The sequence below is a fragment of the Arachis duranensis genome, chromosome 1 (assembly GCF_000817695.3).
Source record: "Arachis duranensis cultivar V14167 chromosome 1, aradu.V14167.gnm2.J7QH, whole genome shotgun sequence".
NCBI lineage: Eukaryota > Viridiplantae > Streptophyta > Magnoliopsida > Fabales > Fabaceae > Arachis > Arachis duranensis.
The window spans coordinates 13,989,434-14,014,441 of NC_029772.3; the positions used below are offsets into that span (position 1 = coordinate 13,989,434).

At 39.4% G+C, this 25,008-nt stretch overlaps 1 protein-coding gene across 1 annotated transcript; it reads right to left on the reverse strand.

Annotated features, from left to right (window-relative positions):
- Positions 1-799: 799 nt before the first annotated feature.
- On the reverse strand, positions 800-2,644 carry LOC107480118 (uncharacterized). The gene has a single exon (XM_016100252.1). The coding sequence runs from the start codon at positions 2,642-2,644 to the stop codon at positions 800-802; it is 1,845 nt and encodes a 614-aa protein (XP_015955738.1).
- Positions 2,645-25,008: the final 22,364 nt, after the last annotated feature.

Sequence of the window (25,008 nt, forward strand, 5' to 3'; positions counted from 1 at the left end):
GTCTAGTGGTTATTCGAGGGGGTGATAACGCTTCAACCACGGTCGTGCTGGGTTTGGATCTGCCGGGTAGCCGAGCTCTCGCTGTGGAAGGAAAGAGGGGGGTGCCACCTGCAAAGACACTCTGACGCTCAAGTCAGCTAGTGTGCAGGCGGGGAATATGATAGGTGGAAAAAGTGACATATCTCCGGAGAAGGGCAGGTTCTTCCCTATTTATACCGCGTCAGAGGTGGGCCCCACAAGGACAGGCCCACCTTCCTCGAAGCTTCCTCACAGCTGCAGTGGAGAGCTGTCAGGGACGCGTGTCCGGGTCGCGCGGTGAGCTGCATGTGCCCGACCGCTCGGGTCGGGTCATCAATGGGTCGGGTTGACCCGCAAGTGGCCCTTATCATTTCGACCAAGGGCTCCTTCAACTCGTGCGGGAGATTCTTGTTTATGAACGTGAACTTTTCCTCCGTGTCACCGATCCTGAATTTTTCCAGGTCCCCTTCTGGTTCCGGTCTGGGTTTGTCGTCTACTCTGGCGTCCAGGTCAGCTAGGAACACGCCGGACGCCTCTTTGGATTTCTTCCTTAGGGAGAGGCTGGCATTGTCGCAAGCAATTGCCGTCTCAAGGTCTCCTCTTATGGACCCTATAGATCCGTCATCGGTAACGAACTTCATGACTAGCAGCTTCGTGTTGATTATCGCTTCAACATCGTTAATCGTCTTTCTTCCCAAGATGATATTGTAGGCGGTGGAATCTCGGAGGATCACGAACTCGGCCATCGCCGATCTTTGGCCTTGAGTCTGTCCCACTGAGATCAGCGGGATATTATTCCATCAGGTTTGATGAAGTGGTCGCCCAATCCAACGACCCCGTGCTGATGAGTCGTCAAGTCGGCGTCCCTTAGTCCCAGTGCGTCAAATACGTTGCGGAACATGATGTTCGAGTCAGCCCCCGTGTCGACAAGGATTCGTCTGACGAGGCCGGTTCCCACTCTGGCCGTGATGACCATGGGTGGGTTTTCTGGGGCGTCGTCGAACCATTGGTCTTCCGGGCCGAAAGAAATGGAGGGGGGCTTCTTAGAGTTTCGCACCGAGGAGGAGACCGCCAAGACCTTAGCATCTTTTTTGTGCGGCGATCGTGACCTCGGCGCGGCGTTTTTGGCCGTCACCACGTTTATCACGGTGAGGCCGTGATCTCTGTCTTCTGGCTCTTGTCGCCGCTTTGCCGAACGGGTTTTGCCTTCTTTGTCTTGGTCGCGATAACGCCTCCTCGGCTCCCTGATAAGATGGGAGAATTCTGCTAGCTTACCTTCCCTTATTGCTTGTTCTAGTGCATCCTTCAGGTCAAAGCAGTCCTGTGTTTGGTGACCATAGCCTTTGTGGTAGTCACAATAGAAGTTCTTGTTTCCTCCCGTACGGTCCTTGAGTGGTCGGGGCTTCGGCAGGATTCCTTTCTCGGCTATTTGCTGATAAACTTCCATGATGGGAAGAGTGAGCGGAGTGTAGTTGGTGAATTTCCCGACCCGGGGGAATGGCCTGGGTGCCTTGCTTGGAGCTCCTTCCCTGGCTTGTTCCTTTAGTCTTTCTCCGTTACCTTGTTGCCGAGGTTGGCTGTAGCCGGACTGCCGTTTATTGGCAGCCACGACTTGGCTGACTTCCTCATCGTTTATATACTCCTTGGCTACCGTTTGGATCTCGTGCATCATCCAGACTGGTTTCGTGGTAAGGTGTTTTCGAAAGTTCTCGTTGAGGAGGCCGTTCGTCAGGCAAAGGCTGGCTACCGAATCGGTTAGGCCGTCGATTTCCAAGCATTCGTCGTTGAACCGATCCAGGTATTTTTTGGTCGGCTCTTCCTGTCTCTGGGTTACCCCCAGAAGGTTGATCGGGTGCTTTGCCTTCGCTATTCGTGTTGTAAACTGGGCCAGGAATGCACGACTGATATCCGAAAATCCGTAGATGGACCCTTGCGGGAGGCCGTTAAACCATCTGATCGCGGGTCCTGCCAGGGTTACCGGGAAGGCTCGGCACCTCACCTCGTCCCCTACTCCCTCTAGATTCATCCTTGCTTCGAAGGCCGTGAGGTGTTCTAGAGGGTCTTGAGTTCCATCGTACCTCATGTCCGTTGGTTTGTCGAAGTGCTTCGGCAACCGGACTTCGAGGATGGATCGGTGGAATGGGGTGGCGCCCATTATCACGGGTTGCCGTTTCCTCTCGGACCTCCCTTCCCCGTCTTCGCGATCTCGTGTTGTGCGGCGCGTTTCCTTGCCTCGGGAGTAGATGATCGTGTCATTTCGTCTTCTCGGGATGGGGGACTCTTCACGGGTGCTCTCCGCTTCCGTTCGGGATGCGGAGGCGCGTCGCAGACGGTTTCGGTGGGAGTCTCTCTCTTGGCTTTCAGGGGATGGGGTGTAGCTGGGATCGGTGGTTCGTCCGTCGCGCTCCTGGTCGGCCAGTTGCCGCTCCAGGTTCTGGACCCTGTGGCGTAGCTCCTGCATTATTATGGCGCTGTCGCCGCCCGTTCCCCCGAAGGGTCGCGTCCTCGTGTGCGGTTCGGTGTGTTGTCGGGGGAACCTTCGCCGTCCTCTTAGTGAGGCGACGGAGGCCGCCCCTTCTGCTCCGGCTCCTCGGCCTTGGTCTCCGGGGCCCGGCACAACGTCCATCTAGGCGATCCCCACAGATGGCGCCAATGTTCGGTTGTCGGTTGCCAGACAGGTATAGTGGTTATTCGAGGGGGTGATAACGCTTCAACCACGGTCGTGCTGGGTTTGGATCTGCCGGGTAGCCGAGCTCTCGCTGTGGAAGGAAAGAGGGGGGTGCCACCTGCAAAGACACTCCGACGCTCAAGTCAGCTAGTGTGCAGGCGGGGAATATGATAGGTGGAAAAAGTGACGTACCTCCGGGGAAGGACAGGTCCTTCCCTATTTATACCGCGTCATAGGTGGGCCCCACAAGGACAGGCCCACCTTCCCCGAAGCTTCCTCACAGCTGCAGTGGAGAGCTGTCAGGGACGCGTGTCCGGGTCGCGCGGTAAGCTGCATGTGCCCGACCGCTCGGATCCGGTCATCAATGGGTCGGGTTGACCCGCAAGTGGCCTGGGCCATGCCGTAACATTTTTATTTTTATTATATTATCAAGGATAAGTCATACGGATAAATAAATAAATAACTAAACATATATTTCATTAAAAAAAAGAATTTTCTTTTTTATTTTAAAAAGGAACCAGACATCATCATAAATCAAAAGGAGTATACTTTTGTGACACTAAGAGTCTTGAAATTTTAAATGATATAATACAATGGTCATATGTGAAATTCTAATAATACAACAATAATTATATTCCTGGTCAAATAACACTAATTTCTCATGTTTCATTACTTTTTTTTTTGGTGTTTAGGAAAAAAAATTAAATAAGAGCGAAAAAGAAGTCGATGGTGCTAGCCATTCGGTGTAATCTAAATCACTCCAAGTCCAAGCCCCCTTCTTTTCAAGTAAATATGTGATTTCGCTAACTTCCCTTCCTCTCATGCTAAAATGAACTTCTCATATTTGAACTAACAATTCTTGTATCCTCCCTATCACACAAGAAGTTGGCGGAGAATGAAGTTGCAGCGACAGAAAAACGTCCATGGAATCAGTCTCAATGATCAGAGTTTTGAAACCACACTCGCGTACGAGGACTGATTCCTTCTACATTGCAAAAAACTCGCACCTATAAATGCTACAATTTAGCAACAAACCAAAGCAGCCATTCCTCTAAGTTCATTACAAGAAACAGTATAAAAATCGACGGCCAAATTTTTCGTCAATATTTTTCGACGGCTTGTCGTCAATAAAATTTAAAAAAAATTATTAAAAATAAAATATTAAAATCGACAACAGTGTCGTTTATTATTTTAGCAACTTTTAACATCTTGATATTATCGTTACATTGCCGACAAGATAGTGGGTGATAATTGTTTTTCTTTAAAATCGACAGACTAGTTATCTATTTTAATAATTATAATATCGACAGTTTTCGTCGTCGATAAATTTAAAAGATGGAGATCTTTTTTTAAAATTAAATAAACAGTGTAGATTTATTATATAAAATAGACGACAAAAATGTTGATTTTTGTTTTAACTAATATCAACGAAATTACCGTCAATTTTTATCAACAAAACAATTATGCCAGCCTTTACTACCTGTGTCCCTCATTTCGCTCAATTCCCCAAACATAATAACCCCAAACCTTCAGAAAATCAGAGTTCAGAGTGAGAATTCTTCTTCTTCTTCTTCGTCTTCTCCAACTTGAGAGTAGAGACCAGAGACGGAGTCACCGTCATGGAAAGAGGCAGAAAGCAGGTCAGTAGAGTGTCTTTATAAAGAATTTTTTGAAAATCGCAAAACCCCTGTGCAACTTACTAACTACCGGCACTCCGTTTGTCTTTGACCAAGAGTGTCTGCAGGTCTTTGAGACCCTGAAAGCTAAGCTTATCACTACGCCTGTAATCTCTGCACCCAGTTGGGACTTACCATTCGAGCTGATGTGCGATGCCAGTGATCATGCCATTGGCGCAGTCCTGGGGTAGAGGCATGACAAGTTTCTGCATGTCATTTATTATGCTAGCCGTGTTCTGAATGATGCGCAGAAAAATTATACTACCACTGAAAAGGAATTGCTTGCAGTAGTTTATGCCATTGACAAGTTCAGATCCTATCTTATCGGATCTAAGGTCATTATCTACACTGACCATACTGCTCTCAAATATTTTGCTCACTAAGCAGGATTCTAAGCCTAGACTTATAAGATGGATGTTACTCCTGTAAGAGTTTGATATAGAAATCAGAGACAGAAAAGGGTCAGAGAATCAAGTGGCTGACCACTTGTCTCGGATTAAACCAGTAGAAGGGATATCACTTCCCTCTACTGAGGTGTTTGAAACTTTCCCAGATGAGCAACTCTTGGCCATCTGGACGACACCATGGTTTGCAGACATTGCAAACTACAAGACTATAAGATTCATCCCTAAAGAATACAATAGGCAGCAAGCCTGAAAGCTCATTCATGATGCTAGACAATACTTGTGGGATGAACCATATCTCTTTAAGAGATACTCGGATGGGATAATCTGGCGCTGTATATCTGAAGAAGAGGCACATAAAATCCTATGGCATTGCCATGGCTCCGATTATGGAGGACACTTTGAAGGAAAGCGAACAGCCACTAAAGTCCTCCAAAGTGGTTTCTACTGACCCACACTCTTTAAGGATTCCCGAGAGTTTGTCCGTTACTATGACAGTTGCCAAAGGGTTGGCAACCTCCCTCATGGTCACGACATGCCTCAGCAAGGAATCCTCGAGACTGAGCTTTTTGATGTATGGGGTATAGACTTCACGGGTCCATTCCCACCTTCATACTCAAACACCTATATTTTTGTAGCAGTTGATTATGTGTCTAAATGGGTTGAAGCAGTTGCATCTTCCACAAATGACACTAGAGTAGTGATGAAGTTCCTTCAGAAGAATATCTTCAGCAGATTTAGTGTCCCTCGGACATTGATCAGGGATGGAGGAACTCATTTCTGCAATAAACAGCTTGACTCTGTGTTAAGCAGATATGGAATTTGCCATAAAGTGGCCACCCCATATCACCCACAAAAAAATGGGCAAGCTGAGGTCTCAAATAGAGAACTCAAGAGAATCCTGGAAAGAACGGTGAACACCTCTAGAAAGGATTGGATAAGAAAGCTTGATGATGCTCTCTGGGCATACAGAACAGCTTTCAAGACCCCTATAGGAACATCACCATATCAATTGGTGTATGGTAAGGCATGCCACCTACCAGTAGAGCTGAAACACAAGGCCTACTGGGCAATCAAACTCCTGAACTTTGCTGCAAAGGAAACAGGAGAGAAACGGTTGCTCCAACTAAATGAGTTGGATGAATTCTAACTTCCTGCATTTGAGAATGCAAAGATTTATAAAGAAAGGGCCAAGAAGTGGCATGACAGCAAGATTTCTTTCAGAGTCTTTGAACAAGGGCAGAAAATTAAGCTCTTCAACTCTAGACTCAGATTATTTCCTGGGAAACTCAAATCTCGATGGAAGGGACCATATGTGGTTACAAGTGTATCACCCTATGGGCACGTAGAATTGCAAGGTAAAGACTTGGGCATGAAGTTTACTGTTAATGGACATAGAGTCAAGCATTACCTTGAAGGAGCTATTGAGCAAAGAGGCTCAACACTGCTACTAGAATGAGTGCAGTACTGTCAAGCTAATGACGTTAAAGAAGCGCTTGATGGAAGGCAACCCATCAATAATTAATGTTTTCTTGTTTTTCTTTATGTCTATTTTAAGTTATTTCAATTTAATTTTCATATTTGTTTAAGTTTGTGATCATGTGCAGTAGTTAGAACAGAAACAGAAACAGTCAAAGCAGAAAACAGAGCACCCTGGAGAAGTCCCTTGCTGGCATTGAATGCCAGGCAAGAGGGTAAGAGGGGCGTTGAACGCCCCCAGGAGGTAGCAAGACTGGTGTTCAATGCTAGCCAGGAGGTACTGGCTGGGCGTTGAACGCCACCAAGGTGCAATAATCCTGGCGTTGAACGCCAGGCCGGGGGCACTGGCTGGGCATTCAACACCTTGAAGGGAGAGGCAAGGCTGGCATTGAACGCCAGCCAAGGAGCACTGGCTGGGCGTTCAACTCCCAGAGAAGAAGAGAAACCTGGTGTTGAATGCTAGAATGGATGCCATTCTGGGCGTTCAATGCCCATAACAGGGTAAGGAGGATTTTTTATTTTTTTTTTCTTTTTCAAAACATATCTTTTTTATATCTTATCTTTTTAACCATATCTTTTAAAACAAGATTCTTCAAACTATCATATTTCAACTTCAATTTCATTTCAAATTTAAAATCTTTTCAATTTTTTTTAAAATCTTTTCAAATCTTTTTCCAAATTTCATATCTTTTGCAATACTTTTCTAAATCTTTTTATTTTTCTTTAAAATTTTTTTCATATCTTCTGTCTTATCTTTTTATCTCTTTGCATATCTTTTAATGTTAAAAAACTTATCTTTCTCTATCTTGTACCAAAGTGTGAATCATATCTTATTTATCTTCTATCTACTTAAATTTCGAATTTCCACCATCCCCATCCCTATTTATACCATTCGGCCACCTCTTTCCCCTCACCTTCAAATTATTCTTCTCCTCTTCTTTATCTTCTTTCCTTTCTTTTTCTCGAGGACTAGCAAACATTTTAAATTTGGTGTAGAGAGAGCCCTTACTTCTCACCCCATTCGAACTCCATGGCTCTAAAAAGTGGAAACTCCACTTCAAGAAACAAGAAAGAAGACAACCAAGTAGTTTTTTTCAAACCTTTTAGATTCTACACAAAGCAGCATGAAGAAAATTTTTACAAAATCATGTGCCATAGGACAGTGATCTCAGAAGCCAAATTTGAATTGAAAGAAGATGAGTACCCAGAGATCCAGGAGCAAATTCAAAAGAGAGGCTGGGAGATTCTAGCTGATTTTAAGTTTAATGTTGGAATAACAATGATCCAAGAATTCTGTGCATATCTGTGGATGACAGATAAGCAAAAGAAAGATGGACAAGGATTCCATACTTTTCGCACCATGGTGCGAGGGAAGACTCTCTATTTCCATCTTGACAAGGTAAGATAGATCTTTAAACTACCTCTCCAAAAGGATGATCCAAAATCCTTTAACAGGAGGGTGGTGGCTAATCTAAAGTTGGATAAGATTTTAGAAGACATATGTCTGCCTGGAACCAAGTAGATCAATAACACAAGAGGTAACCCAAACCAACTGAGAAGAGTAGATCTTAAACCAGTTTCTAGAGGCTGGTTGAATTTTATTGGGCGTTCCATACTCTCTACTAGCAACTGCTCTGAAGTTACCATCAGAAGGACTGTGATGATTCACTACATTATGATGGGGAATGAGGTGGAAGTCCACCAAATAATTCCTTTTGAGCTAAACAAGGTGGCAAATAGAATGTCAACTCAAGCCAGATTGACTTATCCAAACCTTATCTTTCGCTTGTGTAAAGAGGCTGGAGTCATGATTAACAAAGATTCTTTCATCCCAGTAGAAAATTCAATCACCAAACAGGTGATGGAAAGCGCCCAAGTGCCAGCTGATCCACCCAAAAGGAAGGTGCCTGAGCCTCCAGAGATCCCTCCAATTGAATATTGGACCCAGCTGGAAGCATTTGTGGCACAATTGCAAACCACACTGGACCAGCTAAGAGAGGAGCAAAAAGATCATACTAGCATGCTTTACAAACTGGTTAAGGACCAAGAAAGGCAGGGGCGTGAGCTAGAAGAACTGAAGCGTCAGAAATTATCCCCTGAAGAGCCAAACACCTCCTATGATTAAGGTGGTTGAGTTCCACCTCTCTATTTCTGTGGCTATTCTAATTCCTGTTTCTTATGTTTAGATTTACATGATCACTAGTAGTCTTTAAATTTTTATTTTTATTTAAATTTTATTTTTTATTTAAGAAGTGCATGAGTATTATTAGAATTTAAGTTTTTGCTTTCCAATTAGCTATAAAATGTTCCTCTTATCATCTCATTGAACTTAATAAAATATGGATTTTTTTAGAAGCAGTAATGATAAATAAATTTTGATTTTAATATTAAGAATAGTTCAATTATGTGATATGGTGACATTGCCTTTATTTTCTGAATGTATGAATAAATAGTGCATTTTTTATATTGGAGTAAAGAATGTTGGCTCTTGAAAGAATGATGATAAAAGTAAAATATTATTGATAATTTGAAACATAAAAAAAATGATTCTTAAAGTAAGAAAAAAAGAAAAAAGTAAAAAAAAAGGTGATGGTTTTCAGTGGCTAAGAGGAGAGGGGGGTTGAATCTTAGCCCATTTTTCACTTAATAACACTTGTTGGTCTTTGAAACAACTTCTGGAGACTTTTTGATTTTTGTCTCGTACCCAGTCACGAGACTTTTTCTTTTTATCTCGTGACCCAGCACGAGATATTTTTCAGTTTTATCTCCTGTGCAGCAGCAACAGAAATGGAGTAGAAGAAAGAGAAAATTACACCCAGATATATCCTGGTTCAGCTGCTAAGTGCAGTGCAGCCTACATCCAGTCTCCATCACAACAATGATAGAATTTCACTATAATCATCTTTGATTACAAACACCAATTCTCCCTAGGAACTACCCTTCCTATCTGGGACAAGTCCAGAATCTAAATCCCAACCCTGAACTTGACTTGGTTACTGCCAAGCTTTCAACTGCTAAGTGCTAACCCAACTTGCAACGAGATTCCCACAGAATCATAAAACACAACACAGATATACAAAGGAACTCTAAGGACATCTATGGCTTTTTTCTTTTAATTTTGCACTCTCTGCCTTTTTCCGCTCTATGGCTTTTTCATACAAACCTCATTGTTTGCCTTTTTTTCACGAGACTCAAGACAGACAAAATTAAACAGAAAATTACAAAATAGAGAACATTGAAGGAGAAGAACTTCTGTTAGCTTAGGTAGCTATATGAACACTGTGCCTTGCACTCTCACTCCTTGCTCCTTGCTTCAAGCCCTGGCTGTTTTTCCTTATATATAGGGGGAAGCCTCCACGGTTGAAATCAAATAAACCAAGCTAAACTTCTTCTTCTTCATACAATCCGGTTCGGCCAGAGAGAGAGAGAGAGAGAGAGAGAGAGAGAGAGGAGAGATAACCGAATGCTTAAACCAACATGAAATTACCTCTGTGTCTTCTTTTTGCACAAAACTCCACCAATCCGAGCCTTCCATCTTGTCTTGCACACCAAGAAGGATCCTTAGCCCTTGATGAGTTTTCTGATGCATGACAGCTCCTCCTGCTCCACTTTTGCTTCCTCCTTCACGTAGCCTCCCTAGCTACCTTCTCTGATGAGTGAACCCAAAAGCAGAGACGAGCCATCGCTCAAGATCTTCTTCCTTTGAACGAAATCTTCTTCTTCCATTTTTGGTATGGAGAAGCTGAGATCTCTTCACCAAATCTTACCATTTGTGATGAAATCTCAGCCATAGCATACTTTTTGTTTTCTTTTTCTTGCCATTATTACAATGGTCTTTAGTTTGCTTCTAGCTTCTTCTTGATAGCTTGCAAAAGCATCCATAGTTGCTGTGATGGAAGTGACCGAAAGTGAGAAGCAAGTAGAGAGAGAAGAGAGATAAATTTGAAAAGCATTGAATTAGGAAAGAGAATGAAATTAAATGAATTTGTTTCTTCCCTTTGCTGAGTAGCGTGTAGCATTAAGGGCAGCAATCAAATTAAATACCTTTTCTCTCTCATTGTTCCAATGCAATTAATGATAATTGAATGAATTTGGAATCCATCACATGAGATAAAGAGATCCGTTAGAAGCATTCCTTGCTTTCTTTTCTTTTAATTTTTGGACCAACCCTAATGGTCTTGGGGCAAGTCATTTTGGGTTAGATCAATTTGATTCAGGCCCAATTATCCACAAATTGCTTCAGCCATAATACTTCAGCATTTTGAACAAGGTTGAATGTTTACATTTATATTGGGCTTGAAATTTTTCTTTTCTTTTCGGCCCAAGTAACATAACCATAATTTCAGCCACGATAATCACAACAATTTAATATGATGGCTGAATATATTTTTGACACAATTGGGCTTGTTATAATTTTCTTTCTTTTCGGCCCAATTACAAAAACCTGTATAGCAAAATTATTTCAATTAACATATTTGAATTGGAATCAAATTAATAATTTTGTAATTAATTATATTAATAATGTTTAGTCATCACTAATATTAACTTAGAGTTTTCCAAACTCATCAATCTCTCCCTTGATGATAAACATTATTAAAAAATAGAAATGGAAAGAGATCAAAAGTTAGAGTACTCATTTTTGAATACTTAGATTCCTTCCTTTCCAATTGTTACATGGCTCCCCCTTAATATTTGCTATTTTACCAAGGGAAGCTTTATACCTGTAATATTTTTATCAAGCGTAAATCAACAATGTTATTCAAGATATTATATGTAGGATGTTGAATGGCTTAATTTATGAGCAAATTTGTAGTGATAAACAAAACTCATTTGTTATCATAAATTGATTTTCTGCTCAAACATACAAAGAAATTGATTACATATCAACCAAAAAAATTTTTTTGATGCTTCAAGAAGTTTCTATTCAATCTATTCGAAAATATTTTCCAATCAACATATCAGAACAAAATAATTAGAGCATGGAAAATATTTTTAATCAAGCATGATCATCTTAAAACATGGCAACTATCAGAATTTATTTATATATCACAGCTTAAAGAAACTGTCAAAAATAAAATATTCTTAATCCAAAACACAGCAAACATATTCACAAAGATAAAACAAATGCATCACAAGTATCAAGCAGATCACCACAACAAGTAATTGAAACAAGGGTGATCATAAATCCACAAAAGAATTTCATCCCATGTTTTCTTAATTTCAATTTTTCAGCCATTTCAACCCCCCTTTTGTCATCAAAGGGGCACCTGCAAAAAATGACATTGGAAGTAAAATATCCAAAATATAACTAAAATATCAAGAGTTTATCACAGTGTCATAGGTCTAAAGTATCCAAACAGACTACTACAGTATCAAATTGAGCCATAACAAGCCAATATCAATATAAGAAAAAAGCAGTGATCAATCATCAGATAACTTGTAGTTAGAGCCATCTACCTTATCATCATTGGCAGCACTCATCTCCTCCTCAAAACTCTGCAGCATTAGACTCACTCTGTCGTTGCACTTTACCCAAGCCCTTTCATTTTCATAGGCTAGCTTGCGAGCTTCCTTGTATGATTGCACCATGAGCTTGGACATGTTGGAGAATTCAGTAAGAATTTCCTTGATCGATTCTGCCATCTTAGAAGAATCAGGTGGCCGACTCTCAAACTCACTGTCAGAGGGTACAAATTTCTTCCCTTTGGTGCCCTTCACAGCTCTTCCTCCTTTAATCATTGAGACCTTATTCTCTACAGCTTCATTTGTTAAATCAACTTTAAAATATTCAAAAATACTAGTTAGAAACATGCCATAAGGTAAATTTGCCTTTTTGGTACTTTTGACAGATTCCCACATGTGCCTTATCATAAGATATCCAAATGAGATAGGAGTAGAAGTAACAAGAGCAAAAAGTACAAGAGAGTCAGAAACAGTTACTCTATTATGTGAACCACTTTGAGGAGTTAGAATATGAGTGATGATTCTGTGTAGCAATAAGTTTGTAGGATCGAGTGCCTTGTGAGTGGGGATAGTGCCATCCAAGCCAGACAGGTTCTCACAAATATGTTGCAGGGCAAACTTGTATGTGACTCCAACCTGGGAGTCCCATTTCTCAATCATGTATGCTTTTGGTTCCTCATCTGTATAGCCTAGGACAGCGGTGATGGTCTCCGAATTCAGAGTCATGTATACCTTCTTCACATAAGAGTGAATGGTACCATCGATCAGTCTCATATTAGCATAAAATTCACATACCAATCCAGGGTAAACATGTTTCTGAATATGGAGCAGAGGAGTCCATTGCAGAAGTTCAAACAGAGGAGAAATGTTGATTCTTTTGGCTGTGAGTGACTCGAGATTCACTAGGTAGGTGGCACAAAGGTGGCGTTTCTCCAATACTTCCTTGTGGAACTCATAGGAGGCACACGAATTGAATCTGGCTGGGTCATAATGTGAATGAGGTTTGTTGAACTTATTTTTGAATTCCAATGATTCCAAGTTGGCTGGTTCCCTCGTGTTGTGTAACACAAAGCTCTTGGTCTTTTGTGAACTACGTCCAGAGGTTGTCTTCTTCGGTGGTGATGGTAGCGGTGATGGAGGAGGTGAAGTGTGGGATTCTTCTTCCTCTTCAGCCACGTGCTCCTTCTCCTTCTTTTTCCTTGAAGAAGTCTTCGTTGCTATTAATTTTCTCCTCATGGTGTCTGTGTGCTTGGATGGTGTTGAGGGAAAAGATGAAGAAGTAGAATAAATGTGTATATGAGTGTGGGTTTGAGGAGTGGAAGGTTTTTGCGAGAGGAGGATTCGTTCACTTTTCCTTGGAGCAGTTTTCTTTTTCATGATAATGAAAATGGAGAAGTGGAAGGGGGAAGTTGAAGAGAGAACCGAATTGAGTGGAGAGATGTGGGAGGTTAGGGACGCATTAAATGTTGACTGGTGAGAGAATTAGAGGGAGTTAATGACCATTAATGAGCGGCTATTAACTAAGGGGAGTTTCCCTTTATTTGAAATTAAAACTGAAGGGTTAGTTTCTAGAATCAAGGGATGAGAAGAGTGGAAAGATTTGATTTGACAATAACTTCTTCCAACAGGATTTGATAAGACAACAAAAAGGAATTGTGATTAACACAAAGAGGAACTCAAAACTGGTCCAAGTGGGATCAAAGAAATTTGGTGGGCCCAAAATAATTGATGCCTGTGTAGTCTCCCCCTGTATCATGGCCCTTTCAACACATCCTGAATTTTATCTCCTGCTTTCCTACGAGACAAAATTGAACAGAATCAAAAAATTCACAAGTTATCAATAGAGCTTAGATCTATCATTCCCAAACTTTTTCTCAAAGTACAAAATCTGTCTTCACAGAGGAATTTTGTAAAAATGTCAGCAAGTTGGTCTTCAGATTTTACAAATTGAATATCAATAGTACCCTTTTGCACATGTTCTCTAATAAAATGATATTTAATTTCTATGTGCTTGGTTCTTGAGTGCAGAACATGATTTTTAGAGATGTTTATGGCACTCATATTATCACAAAATAAGGGTATACTATTGATCTTTAATTTGTAATCTTCCAACTGCATTTTTAACCAAATTAGTTGTGAACAACATGTAGATGCAGAAATATATTCAGCTTCAGCTGTGGATTGAGCCACTGTGGGTTACTTTTTGCTTGACCACATGTTGAGTGAGTTTTCAAGGAAGCAACACATGCCGAATGTGCTCCTTCTATCCACCCTATCTCTCGCATAATCTGCATCACAAAACCCTACTGCACAAAAATCATCAGATTTTGGATACCATAAGCCATAATCACTAGTTCCCTTAATGTATCTAATGATGCGCTTAACGGCTGAAAAATGGGATTCTTTTGGGTGAGATTGAAATCTTGAACATACACCTACACTTTGAACAATATCCGGTCTAGAGGAGGTAAGGTACATGAGTGAACCTATCATTCCTCTATACCTTGTTTCATCCACATCTTTCCCATTATCATCCTTTTCAAGTTTAGTGTTAGGATGCATTGGTGTTCCCATTGGTTTAGAGTTTTCTAAGCCAAACTTTTTGATTAGTTCTAGTGCATACATTTCTTGGTGAATAAAAGTACCACTAGGATTTTGTTTAATTTGGAGGCCAAGAAAGAAAGTTAGCTCTCCCATTAAACTCATCTAAAACTTACTAGTCATGAGTTTTTCAAACTCTTCACACAAAGACTCATTGGCCGATCCAAACACAATATCATCCACATAAACCTTGACTAAGAGAATATCATCATTAGATGCTTTAATAAATAAAATAGTGTCGGTGGTACAATTGATTTTCTAGCAAGAAGGCACTAAGCCTTTCATACCAAGCTCTTGGAGCTTGTCTAAGGCCATAAAGAGCCTTTGAGAGTTTGAAAACATGGTTTGGAAATTCTTTATCTTCAAAACCGGGGGGTTGTGCCACATACACTTCTCTATCAATAAAGCCATTAAGGAAAACACATTTGACATCCATTTGAAACATTTTGAAACCCTTATGGGCAGCATAGGCAAGAAGCAACCTAATTGCTTCCATTCTAGCTACCAGAGCAAAAGACTCATGAAAATCTATACCCTCTTCTTGATCGTAACCTTGGGCCACTAATCTAGCCTTGTTACGAACAACTTTTCCATCCTCACATAATTTATTTTTGAAAACCCACTTAGTATCCGTTACCTTCTTACCATCCGGATGAGGTACTAATGTCCAAACCTCATTCTTGTCAAATTGAGCAAGCTCTTCTTGCATGGCTTTGACCCATGATGGATCTTCAAGAGCTTATTTTATATTGTTGGGCTCCATTTGTGACAAAAGGGCAAAATTGCTAGGTTCGGATTGCCTTTTTGTTGAGGATCTTGTTGTTACACCTTGAGACAGATCACCAATGATAAAGTCATGAGGATAACCCCTCATGGACTTCTATTCTCTTAGCTTTCGGAGTGGTGTTGATCTTTGATGAGCTTCTGTGGGTTGCTCTGTTTCAGATTCTCTTGCTGGCTTAGGGGACAAAATGAAAATGTCTCCTCCATTCTGACGAGACAAAACTAGACGGACATATTCTTTATTTTGAGCAAACTTAGGATTTTCTTCATTGGTTTCTTTATTGACAAAATCTTCATAATCTAAATCATTATCTCTCACAGTACTGGGAATTGAATTAGAATCACAAAATGATACATGTATGGATTCCTCTATGGTTCTATGCTCTTTGAAGTAAATTCTATAAGCTTTGCTAGTGGTGGAGTATCCAACAAATATTCCCTCATAAGATTTTGGATCAAATTTACCAAGATTTTCTTTGTTGTTAAGTACAAAATATTTGCATCCAAAAATATGAAAATACTTAAGATTAGGAGGGGTTCCTTTCCATAGCTCATAAGGATTTTTCTTCAACCCTTTTCTAATGATGGTCCTATTCAAAATATAACAAGCTGTATTTACAGCTTCATCCCATAGAAATTTTGGAACCTCATTTTCACATAACATAGCCCTAGTCATCTCTTGAAGGCTTCTATTCCTTCTTTCAACAACCCCATTTTGTTGAGGTGTTCTAGGGCATGAAAAGTTATGAGCAATTCCAAAATCATCACAGAAATTTTCAAAGTCTTGGTTTTCAAATTTCTTTCCGTGATCACTTCTCAAATGGGCAACTTTTAACTCTTTTTCATTTTGAATTCTTTTGCAAAGGGTTGAAAAGGCATGAAAAGCATCATTTTTATGAGTAAGAAAAAGTACCCAACCGAATCTAGAGTAATCATCCACCACCACTAAGCTATAGTGTTTACCTCCTAAACTTTGAGTTCTTGTTGGTCTAAAAAGATCTATGTGTAACATCTCTAATGGCCTCTTGGTTGAAATTTCATCTTTTGTTTTAAAAGAGGATTTTACTTGTTTGCCTAATTGACAAGCATCAGAAGTATCCTTATCAAATTTAATATTCGGAATTCCTCTTACCAAGTTTTTCTTAACTAGCTTAGAAATTTGGTACATGCTAGCATGAACCAATTTCTTATGCCATAGCCATTTTTCAGATTCAAGAGAGGTAAAACTTATTATTTTGATCCTTCAAGTCCTCAAGAGTTAATCCATACATGTTATTACACCTTTTAGCCTCAAACAAAATATCCCTAGATTTTTCACATACAACCAAACACACAAACTTTCTAAAAACAACTTCAAAGCCAAGATCACACAATTAGCTAACACTAAGTAAATTATGTTTCAAATCATCAACAAGAAGAACATCATTTATACAAGAAGAAAATTTTTTACCAACTTTTTCAATGGCCACTATTTTTCCTTTACCATCATCACCAAAAGTGACAAACCCTCCATGATATTCATCAAGCTTTATGAAGAAGATTGCCTTTCTGGTCATATGCCTAGAACATCCGCTGTCCACATACCACATATTGTCTTTCCGCTTGGATGCTAAGCAAACCTACAAAATGAGCTCAAGTGATCTTAGGTATCCAAATCTTCTTGGATCCTTTCACGTTAAACCATCTCCTATGTCCCAAGCCATTGTAGTAAAAAACAACTTTGTTAATTTTGTCACCAATAATTCTTTCACCAAAAAAGCATTGAATGGGAAAGTGTCCATTTCTGTTGCATGGTCTACAAAATCTTGGAGTTGCTATTTTGTTAAAGCTTGTTGGGTTTTGAAACCTTGTATCATTTGAAGATGAGGCTATGTTTTCAAAATAAGGTTTTTCAACAGATTTGAAATTCTTGTGAAACCCCAAGCCAACTTTATCATACAATGGCTTTTGACTAGTGAAGATTTGATTTAAATTTTTAGAACTTTGAGTAAACTTGGCTAAGTCATTTTCAAGATTTTTAATCTTTTTCAGCAACTCTTCATTTTCTTTAAAATAGTTTACATATGCAACAACAGAATGGTCACTTTCACAGCTTCTAAGTTAGGCTTTTAACTGCTTATTTTCTTCAACAAGATCACAAGCAGTTTCGCCTTCCCTTAGCTTATCTTTGAGAAAACCATTTTCTGCCTTAAGAATGGTGATTTGTTGTTCAAGATCTTGGTTATCAAGTAGGAAACATCTAATTTTTTCTGAAAGGTGGTCTATCATAAGATGGAGTTCTTCGGTGTTAAGGTTATGAAAGACTACCTGTTCAATATGATCTACCATGAGACATGGTTGAGACTTGGTTTCAGATTCTTCATCATCTTCCGAGTCATTTTCTAAGTCCTCTAGGAAGCCATCAGTCCCTTTTTCTTTCCCTTCTTTGGCTTCTCTTCCTTCTTCAACTTAGGACAATCAGACTTGAATTGTCCAGTCTCTTTGCAGTTGTAACATGTCACCTTACTGAAGTCTTTCTTTTGCTTTCTTGAGCTGCTTCCCTTGCCTCTTTCCTTGAGCTTCAACATTTTCCTGAATTTTTTGGCAAACAACACAAATTTATTTTCAGAGGAATTATCACTAGATTCATCATCCAGGGGGTTAATAACAGATGTAAAAGCAATTCCTTTCTTTTTTGAATCCTTTTTCAAATAAGTGTTTTCAAAAGCAAGTAAGTTTCCTCTCAAGTAATCACATGTCATGGAATCTGAACTGCTGCTCTCAGATATGATCAAAGCTTTTGTTTCTCACTCTTTTGTGAGATATCTCAAAACTCTTCTCACAAGCACAGAATCAGGATACGTAATTCCCATAGCATCTAAGCCAACAATGATGATGTTGAATCTCTCAAACAGTTCATCAATAGATTCTCCTTCCTTCATTGCAAACATTTCATATTCTCTGTTCAATAGATCATCCGGGTCTTCTTCACTATAGTGGTTCCTTCATGGGTGATTTGAAGTTTGTCCCAGATTTCCTTTGTCGTTGTGCATCGTGATACCCGTCGATATTCCTCAAAGCTGATAGCACAGTTGAGCAAGTTGACAGCCTTGGCATTGAGCTCTACTTTCTTTCTGTCTTCTTCGGTCCAGCTTGCTTCGGGTTTAAGAGAGACTACCCCTTCAGCACTTGTGGTGGTTGGGAATTGGGGACCCTCTAGGATGATCTTCCAAAGTTTGTAGTCTACTGCTTGCACAAAAATCTTCATTCTCTCCTTCCAATAGGTGTAGTTTTTTCCATTGAAAAGAGGAGGTCTGTTGCTTAACTGTCCCTCTGTCAGCTTGTAGGAAACCAGATTTGAGCCACTGTTTTCTGCCATCTGGATCTTCTCTCCAAGCTGCAAAGCTTGATCTCTTTGAGACCAAGATCTGATACCAATTGATGATTTTCAGTGGCTAAGAGAAGGGGGGTTGAATCTTAGCCCATTTTTTCACTTAATAACACTTGCTGGCCTTTGAAACAACTTCTGGAAACTTTTTGATTTTTGTCTCGTACCCAGCCACGAGACTTTTTATTTTTTTTCTCGTGACCCGGCACGAGATATTTTTTAGTTTTATCTCCTGTGCAGTAGAAACAGAAATGGAGTAAAAGAGAGAGAAAATTACACCAAGATATATCCTGGTTCAACTGCTAAGTGCAGTGCAGCCTACATCCAGTCTCCATCACAACAATAATGGAATTTCACTATAATCATCTTTGATTACAAACACAAATTCTCCCTAGGAACTACCCTTCATATCTGGGACAAGTCCAGAATCTAAATCCCAACCCTGAACTTGACTTGGTTACTGCCAAGCTTTCAACTGCTAAGTGCTAACCCAACTTGCAAGGGAATTCCCACAGAATCATGAAACACAACACAGATGTACAAAGGAACTCTAAGGACATCTATGGCTTTTTTCTTTTAATTTTGTACTCTCTACCTTTTTCTGCTCTATGGCTTTTTCATACAAACCTCACTGTTTGCCTTTTTTCCATGAGACTCAAGACAGACAAAATTAAACAGAAAATTACAAAATAGAGAACATTGAAGGAGAAGAACTTCTATTAGCTTAGGTAGCTATGTGAATACTGTGCCTTGCACTCTTACTCCTTGCTCTTTGCTTCAAGCCCTGGTTGTTCTCCCTTATATATAGGGGGAAGCCTCCACAGTTGAAATCAAATAAACTAAGCTAAACTTCTTCTTCTTCATGCAATCCGGTTTGGCCAGAGAGAGAGGAGAGATAACCGAATACTTAAACCAACATACAATTACCTCTGTGTCTTCCTTTTGCACCAAACTTCAACAATCCGAGCCCTCTATCTTGTCTTGCACACCAAGAAGGATCCTTAGCCCTTGATGAGTTTTTTGATGCATGACAGCTCCTCCTGCTCCACTTTTGCTTCCTCCTTCACGTAGCCTCCCTAGCTACCTTCTGTGACGAGTGAACCCAAAAGCAGAGACAAGCCATTCCTCAAGATCTTCTTTCTCTGACCGAAATCTTCTTCTTCCATTTTTGGTATGGAGAAGCTGAGATCTCTTCACCAAATTTGACCATTTGTGATGAAAATCTCAGCCACAACATACTTTTTGTTTTCTTTTTCTTTCCATCATTATAATGGTCTTTAGCTTGCTTCTAACTTCTTCTTGATAGCTTGCAAAAGCTTCCATGGCTGCTGTGATGGAAGTGACCGAAAGTGAGAAGCAAGTAGAGAGAGAAGAGAGATAAATTTGAAAAGCATTGAATTAGGAAAGAGAATGAAATTAAATGAATTTGTTTCTTCCTTTGCTGAGTAGCGTGTAGCATTAAGGGCAGTAATCAAATCAAATGCCTTTTCTCTCTTATTGTTCCCATGCAATTAATGATAATTGAATGAATTTAAAATCCATCACATGAGATAAAGAGATCCGTTGGAAGCATTCCTTGCTTTCTCTTCTTTTAATTTTCAGACCAACATTAATGGTCTTGGAGCAAGTCATTTTGGGCTAGATCAATTTGATTCAGGTCTAATTATGCACAAATTGCTTCAGCTATAACACTTCATCATTTTGAACAAGGTTGAATGTTTACATTTATATTGGGCTTGGAATTTTTCTTTTCTTCTCGGCCCAAGTAACATAACCATAATTTCAGCCACCATAATCACAACAATTTAATACTAAGGCTGAATATATTTTTGACACAATTGGGCTTGTTATAATTTTTTTCTTTTCGGCCCAATTACAAAAACCTGCATAGCAAAATTATTTCAATTAACATATTTGAATTGGAATCAAATTAATAATTTTGCAATTAATTATATTAATAATGTTTAGTCATCACTAATATTAACTTAGAATTTTTCAAACTCATCAAAAAGGAAGCAAGCAGAAAATAAATAAAAAGCAGAAAAAGCCAATAGCTCTTAAAACCAAAAGGCAAGAGCAAAAATCCAATAACCCTTTAAACCAAAAGGCAAGGGAAAAAGGATCAAAGGCTTTGAGCATCAATGATTAGGAGGGCCTAAAAGAAATATCTTAGCCTAAACAGTTCAATTGAGCTGGTTCCCTAACTATATGCTTGTGGTGTGAAGGTGTCAAGTTAAAAACTTGAGACTGAGTAGTTAAAGTCGTGGTGCAAAGCAAAAAGTGTGCTCAAGAACCCTGGACACCACTGACTGGGGACTTTAGCAAAGCTGAGTCACAATCCTAAGGGGTTCACCCAGTTAAGTGTCTATGGCATTTATGTATCTGGTGGTAATACTGAAAAACAAAGTGCTTAGGATCACGGCCAACACTCTAAAAGCAGTGTTCAAGAATAAAAAAGAACTTAACTAGGAGAATCAATGATATCATCTGGATTCTGATTTCCTAAAAATGCCAATCATTCTGAACTTCAATGGATAGTGAGATGCCAAAACTATTCAGAAGCAAAACGCTACTAGTCCCACTCATCTGATTGAAACTGAGCTTCATTGAGAACTCTGAGATTTATTATATCCTTCTCTTCTTTTTATCCTATTTTGTTTTTGTTTGCTTGGGGATAAGCAACAGTTTAAGTTTGGTATTCTGATGAGTAGATATTTTATACGCTTTTTGGCATTATTTTCATATAGTTTTTATGATGTTTTATTTAAGTTTTATTATATTTTCATAGATTTTAGTGAAAAAATTATATTTTTGGATTCTACTTTGATTTTGTATATTTTTTGGTGATTTCAGGTTTTTTCTGGCTATAATTGAGGAGCTTGAGCAGAAGTCTGATTTAGAAGCAGAGAAAGGACTGCAAATGCTGTCAGGATCTGATCTCCGTGCACTCGTAGGAGCTTTTCTAGAGCTACAAAGGTCCAAATGGCGCAATCTTAATGGCTATAGAATGCTAACATTCATAACTTTCTAGAAATATATAATAGTCCATACTTTGTTATGGAAATGAAGGCCCAAAACTAGCGTTCAACGCCAGCCACCAGCCCTAGTCATGGCGTCCAGCGCCCACATGGGAGCACCTGGAGTTCAACGCCCAAAAGGGGGTCCTAGCCAGCGTTCAACGCCCCTAAGGGACATTAGCACGTGGGAGACACTCAAGCTCAGCCCAAACACTTACCAAGTGGGTCCCAAAAGTGTATTTTCGCACTATCAACTTAGTTTATCTTATTTCTGTAATCCTTAGTTAGCAGCTTAGTATATATTGGAGAAGATCAATCATGTTTATGATCTTCTTCCTCCCCCATTATTTTCAAAGACTATTATGTACAGTATGAGTCGCTAACCTCCTAAGGTTAAGGTTAGGAGCTCTGCTGATTTTCGTAAATTAATAAAAGTACTACTTTCTATTCAATTCGTGTGTGACTCTATTCTAAGATGTATCTTTATTTTTTAACCATATGAATGAGATGATCCGTGAAACTCATCTTCATTCTACATGGTTCAGTGTAAGTCTGTAATAGGAGATCACTAAACCACCAGCTTGATTATACATCTCTTAGACCGCTAATCCATGACTTCATTGGGGACTTCTCGAGACACCAGTTTAACCGAGGTATGCGGAGATTAGGGTCTTTGTGCTAGAGGCTAGAACCAAAGGTGCAACAATCTCTGATCTGGAAGATTCGACCTTGTCTGTGGCATTTTGAGTAGGATCATCAAGGGAACGAACTGTAGGAGCTTTACCCTCATTTAGGTTCGGTGCACAATAAACCTGGCGTTCGGCTTGAGGGAGGAAGATTGGTAGCCATTAAACCGGCGTTGATCACTTACAGCATGCCATGGAAGGAATCACTCACATTTGAAGAAAGACAGTAGAAAAGGTTGATCCAGAAGAATGAAGCATCTTTGAAGCCTCAATCGTTTCACTGTTTTCACTTAAATTAAGTAATTTCATCCCTATTCATGTTTTATGCGTTTATCTCAAAAAACTATCTTTTCTAATCGCCTGACTAAGATCTACCAGGGTTCCATAGCTTGGTTCAAAACAAAAATCTCTATGGGATCGACCCTGACTCACCTCAGGTATTACTTGGACGACCCAGTGCACTTGTTGGTTCAGTTGTGCGGAGTTAATTTCCGTGCACCATCTACCATGATATAATTGAAGAGGCTTGATCTTATATCCAATGAATTTTTTCATTTGAATTTTAAATTGAATGAAGGCTTGCAAAACTTGGGACTTTATATGTAGAAGAAATATAGAGGTGTATCTAGTGAATGCATAAACAAAAGATACATAGTACCTAAAACCATGGTAAGAAAGAGCCGGAGCAAGACCCTATACATCACTATAAATTATTTCTATTGGTGCATTGAATCTAAAAGAATTAGGAACAAAAGGTAGAGCGTGTATTTTGGCCATGCAACAATATTCACACAACTTATTATTCATTAAAATGTTAGAAACTGGTATCTTACACTTAGATAAAACAGGTTTTATAATATTCAGAGAAGGGTGCCTAAGTCTCTCATGCCATAGAGATAAAAAAGATAATTTGGCACTAAAAATTTTAGGACTTATAGAAGAATAAGCATTATTATTATATAAAAATTTATGTGTAATAGAGAAAGCTTGATGCATATTTCTAGCACATTTAGCTTTAGGACAGGAATTAAAATCTTGAGAATGAAGATCATGTGATGATGATGAAGCAATTGCAACTCTATAAGATTCATAAACTCCATTCTTAGGTGTTCCTTGGAGTAAAAGATGCTGAGTTGCCTGAGATATCACAAAACAACAATGAGCGTAAAATTCAAAATAACACTTGTTATCCTCAGTAATTTTTTAAACACTCATGAGATTTTCAGTATGTCAGGTGCATGAATTAAAATTCTTAAGACAAATTTGTGATTACATAAGTAGAACCAGTATTAGCAATAAAAGTACCTGTCTCATTACCTAGAAGAACTTGATCAGAACTTGTAAATTTAGAAGCAATCAACAAATTTTTTTAATATGGAGTAATGTGATGAGATGCCCCATTGGGAACTAAGAGCTTTTAGAAATATTAGAGGTTTGAGTCAAATAAGCTCTAGGATTATGGTAATTAAGTAGAAGGTGAAAGGAGCTGGTAAAGATTGTTGATTGGAGTATGAACTATAATCATAAGGCTGAACTTGATGTTGTTGATTAAATCTGTGAAAACATGTAAGTGCTGTGTGGCCTTACCTACCATAAACTTGACATTGAATTCTTGTTGATTATAAAAAAATTTGAAATCTTTTTGCTCTTCCATAACCATGACCAGTGCCTCTGCCTCTTCTACCAAATGCACCTCTTCCAGACCCTCTTTGAAAAGAATTTGAAATCTGAGTGAAGTTGGATTGCATTAAAGCATGTTCAGATTTTCTAAACCTCTCAATCATTGCTTCAAGTCCAAGGAGAAAAGACTCAACTTTAAGAAATTCAATTGAATTAGCTTTTCTCATTACCATAGTTCTAAAAACTAAATTGGACCAGTCAGTTCAGTTGATCCTATGAACCGCTTGGTAAAAAACCGATTAACCACCTGAATCGGTCCAATTTTTTACGAGCTGCCGGTTTGGTGATAACCCTCCAAAAAGGTGCCGTTTTGAGTTTTAAAGGAAAAAAAATAAGCCCAATGGGCAATGGCCAATACCCATGAAGCCATCCCAGTATCCTACCATTCTCTTTCTCTTTTCTCTCTGAATTTTGAACTCTCTGAAAAAGAGAAGATTGAAGAACTCTAATCCCAATCCAACCCCTCTCTTTCTCTGTTCTCTCTGAATTCTAAACTTACTTTGAAGAAGAGAAGATTGAAGAACCCTAATCCCCAAACCTTATCCTGCAACCACCAATCTACCCCTTTTCAAAGTCATCACTGAACTCTTCTCCTTCAGGACAGACCGTGGGTGCCACATAAAGTATGGAAGCTCTGTTCGGCGGTCCAACCCTCTTTTCATTGTTCCACCTCTCACCGCTGCTGTCGCAGGAAGGTGTCATCTTGTCTCCTCTCCTCTCATCGTTCCTCGGTCGTCGTCTCTTCGATCTCTGTCTGTGTCTTTGTCTGAACTCAACGTCCCTCTTCGAGCTCTCTTTCTCGGTCTCTGTCCAAGCTCACTTTGGTTCCTCCTTTCTGGATGTTCCCATTCCTCCATCGTTATCAGTTCCCTTCCCTTACCCTGATTTGTTGTTGGTTATATGGTACAGTGCTTCACTACATTGTTTATATTTGGAATTTTTTTTATTCTGAGTTGTTTATGCTATGATTCTGATTTTGAGTTGTTCATGCTAATTTTTTCTAAGTTTGGATTGTTGACTCTGGTTGCTAATTTTTTTATTCTAAATTGTTGATGGTGCTATGGTGCATGCTTCATTGCATTGTGTTGGACTGCTGAAATTTTGATTTTGAGATGTTTCTGATTTGATTCTAATTGTTTCGTTGCATTGTGTTTATGCTGGAGTTT

Coding starts and splice junctions, on each gene's coding strand:
- LOC107480118 (XM_016100252.1), bottom strand. CDS start 2,644: ATGGACGTTGTGCCGGGCCCCGGAGACCAAGGCCGAGGAGCCGGAGCA.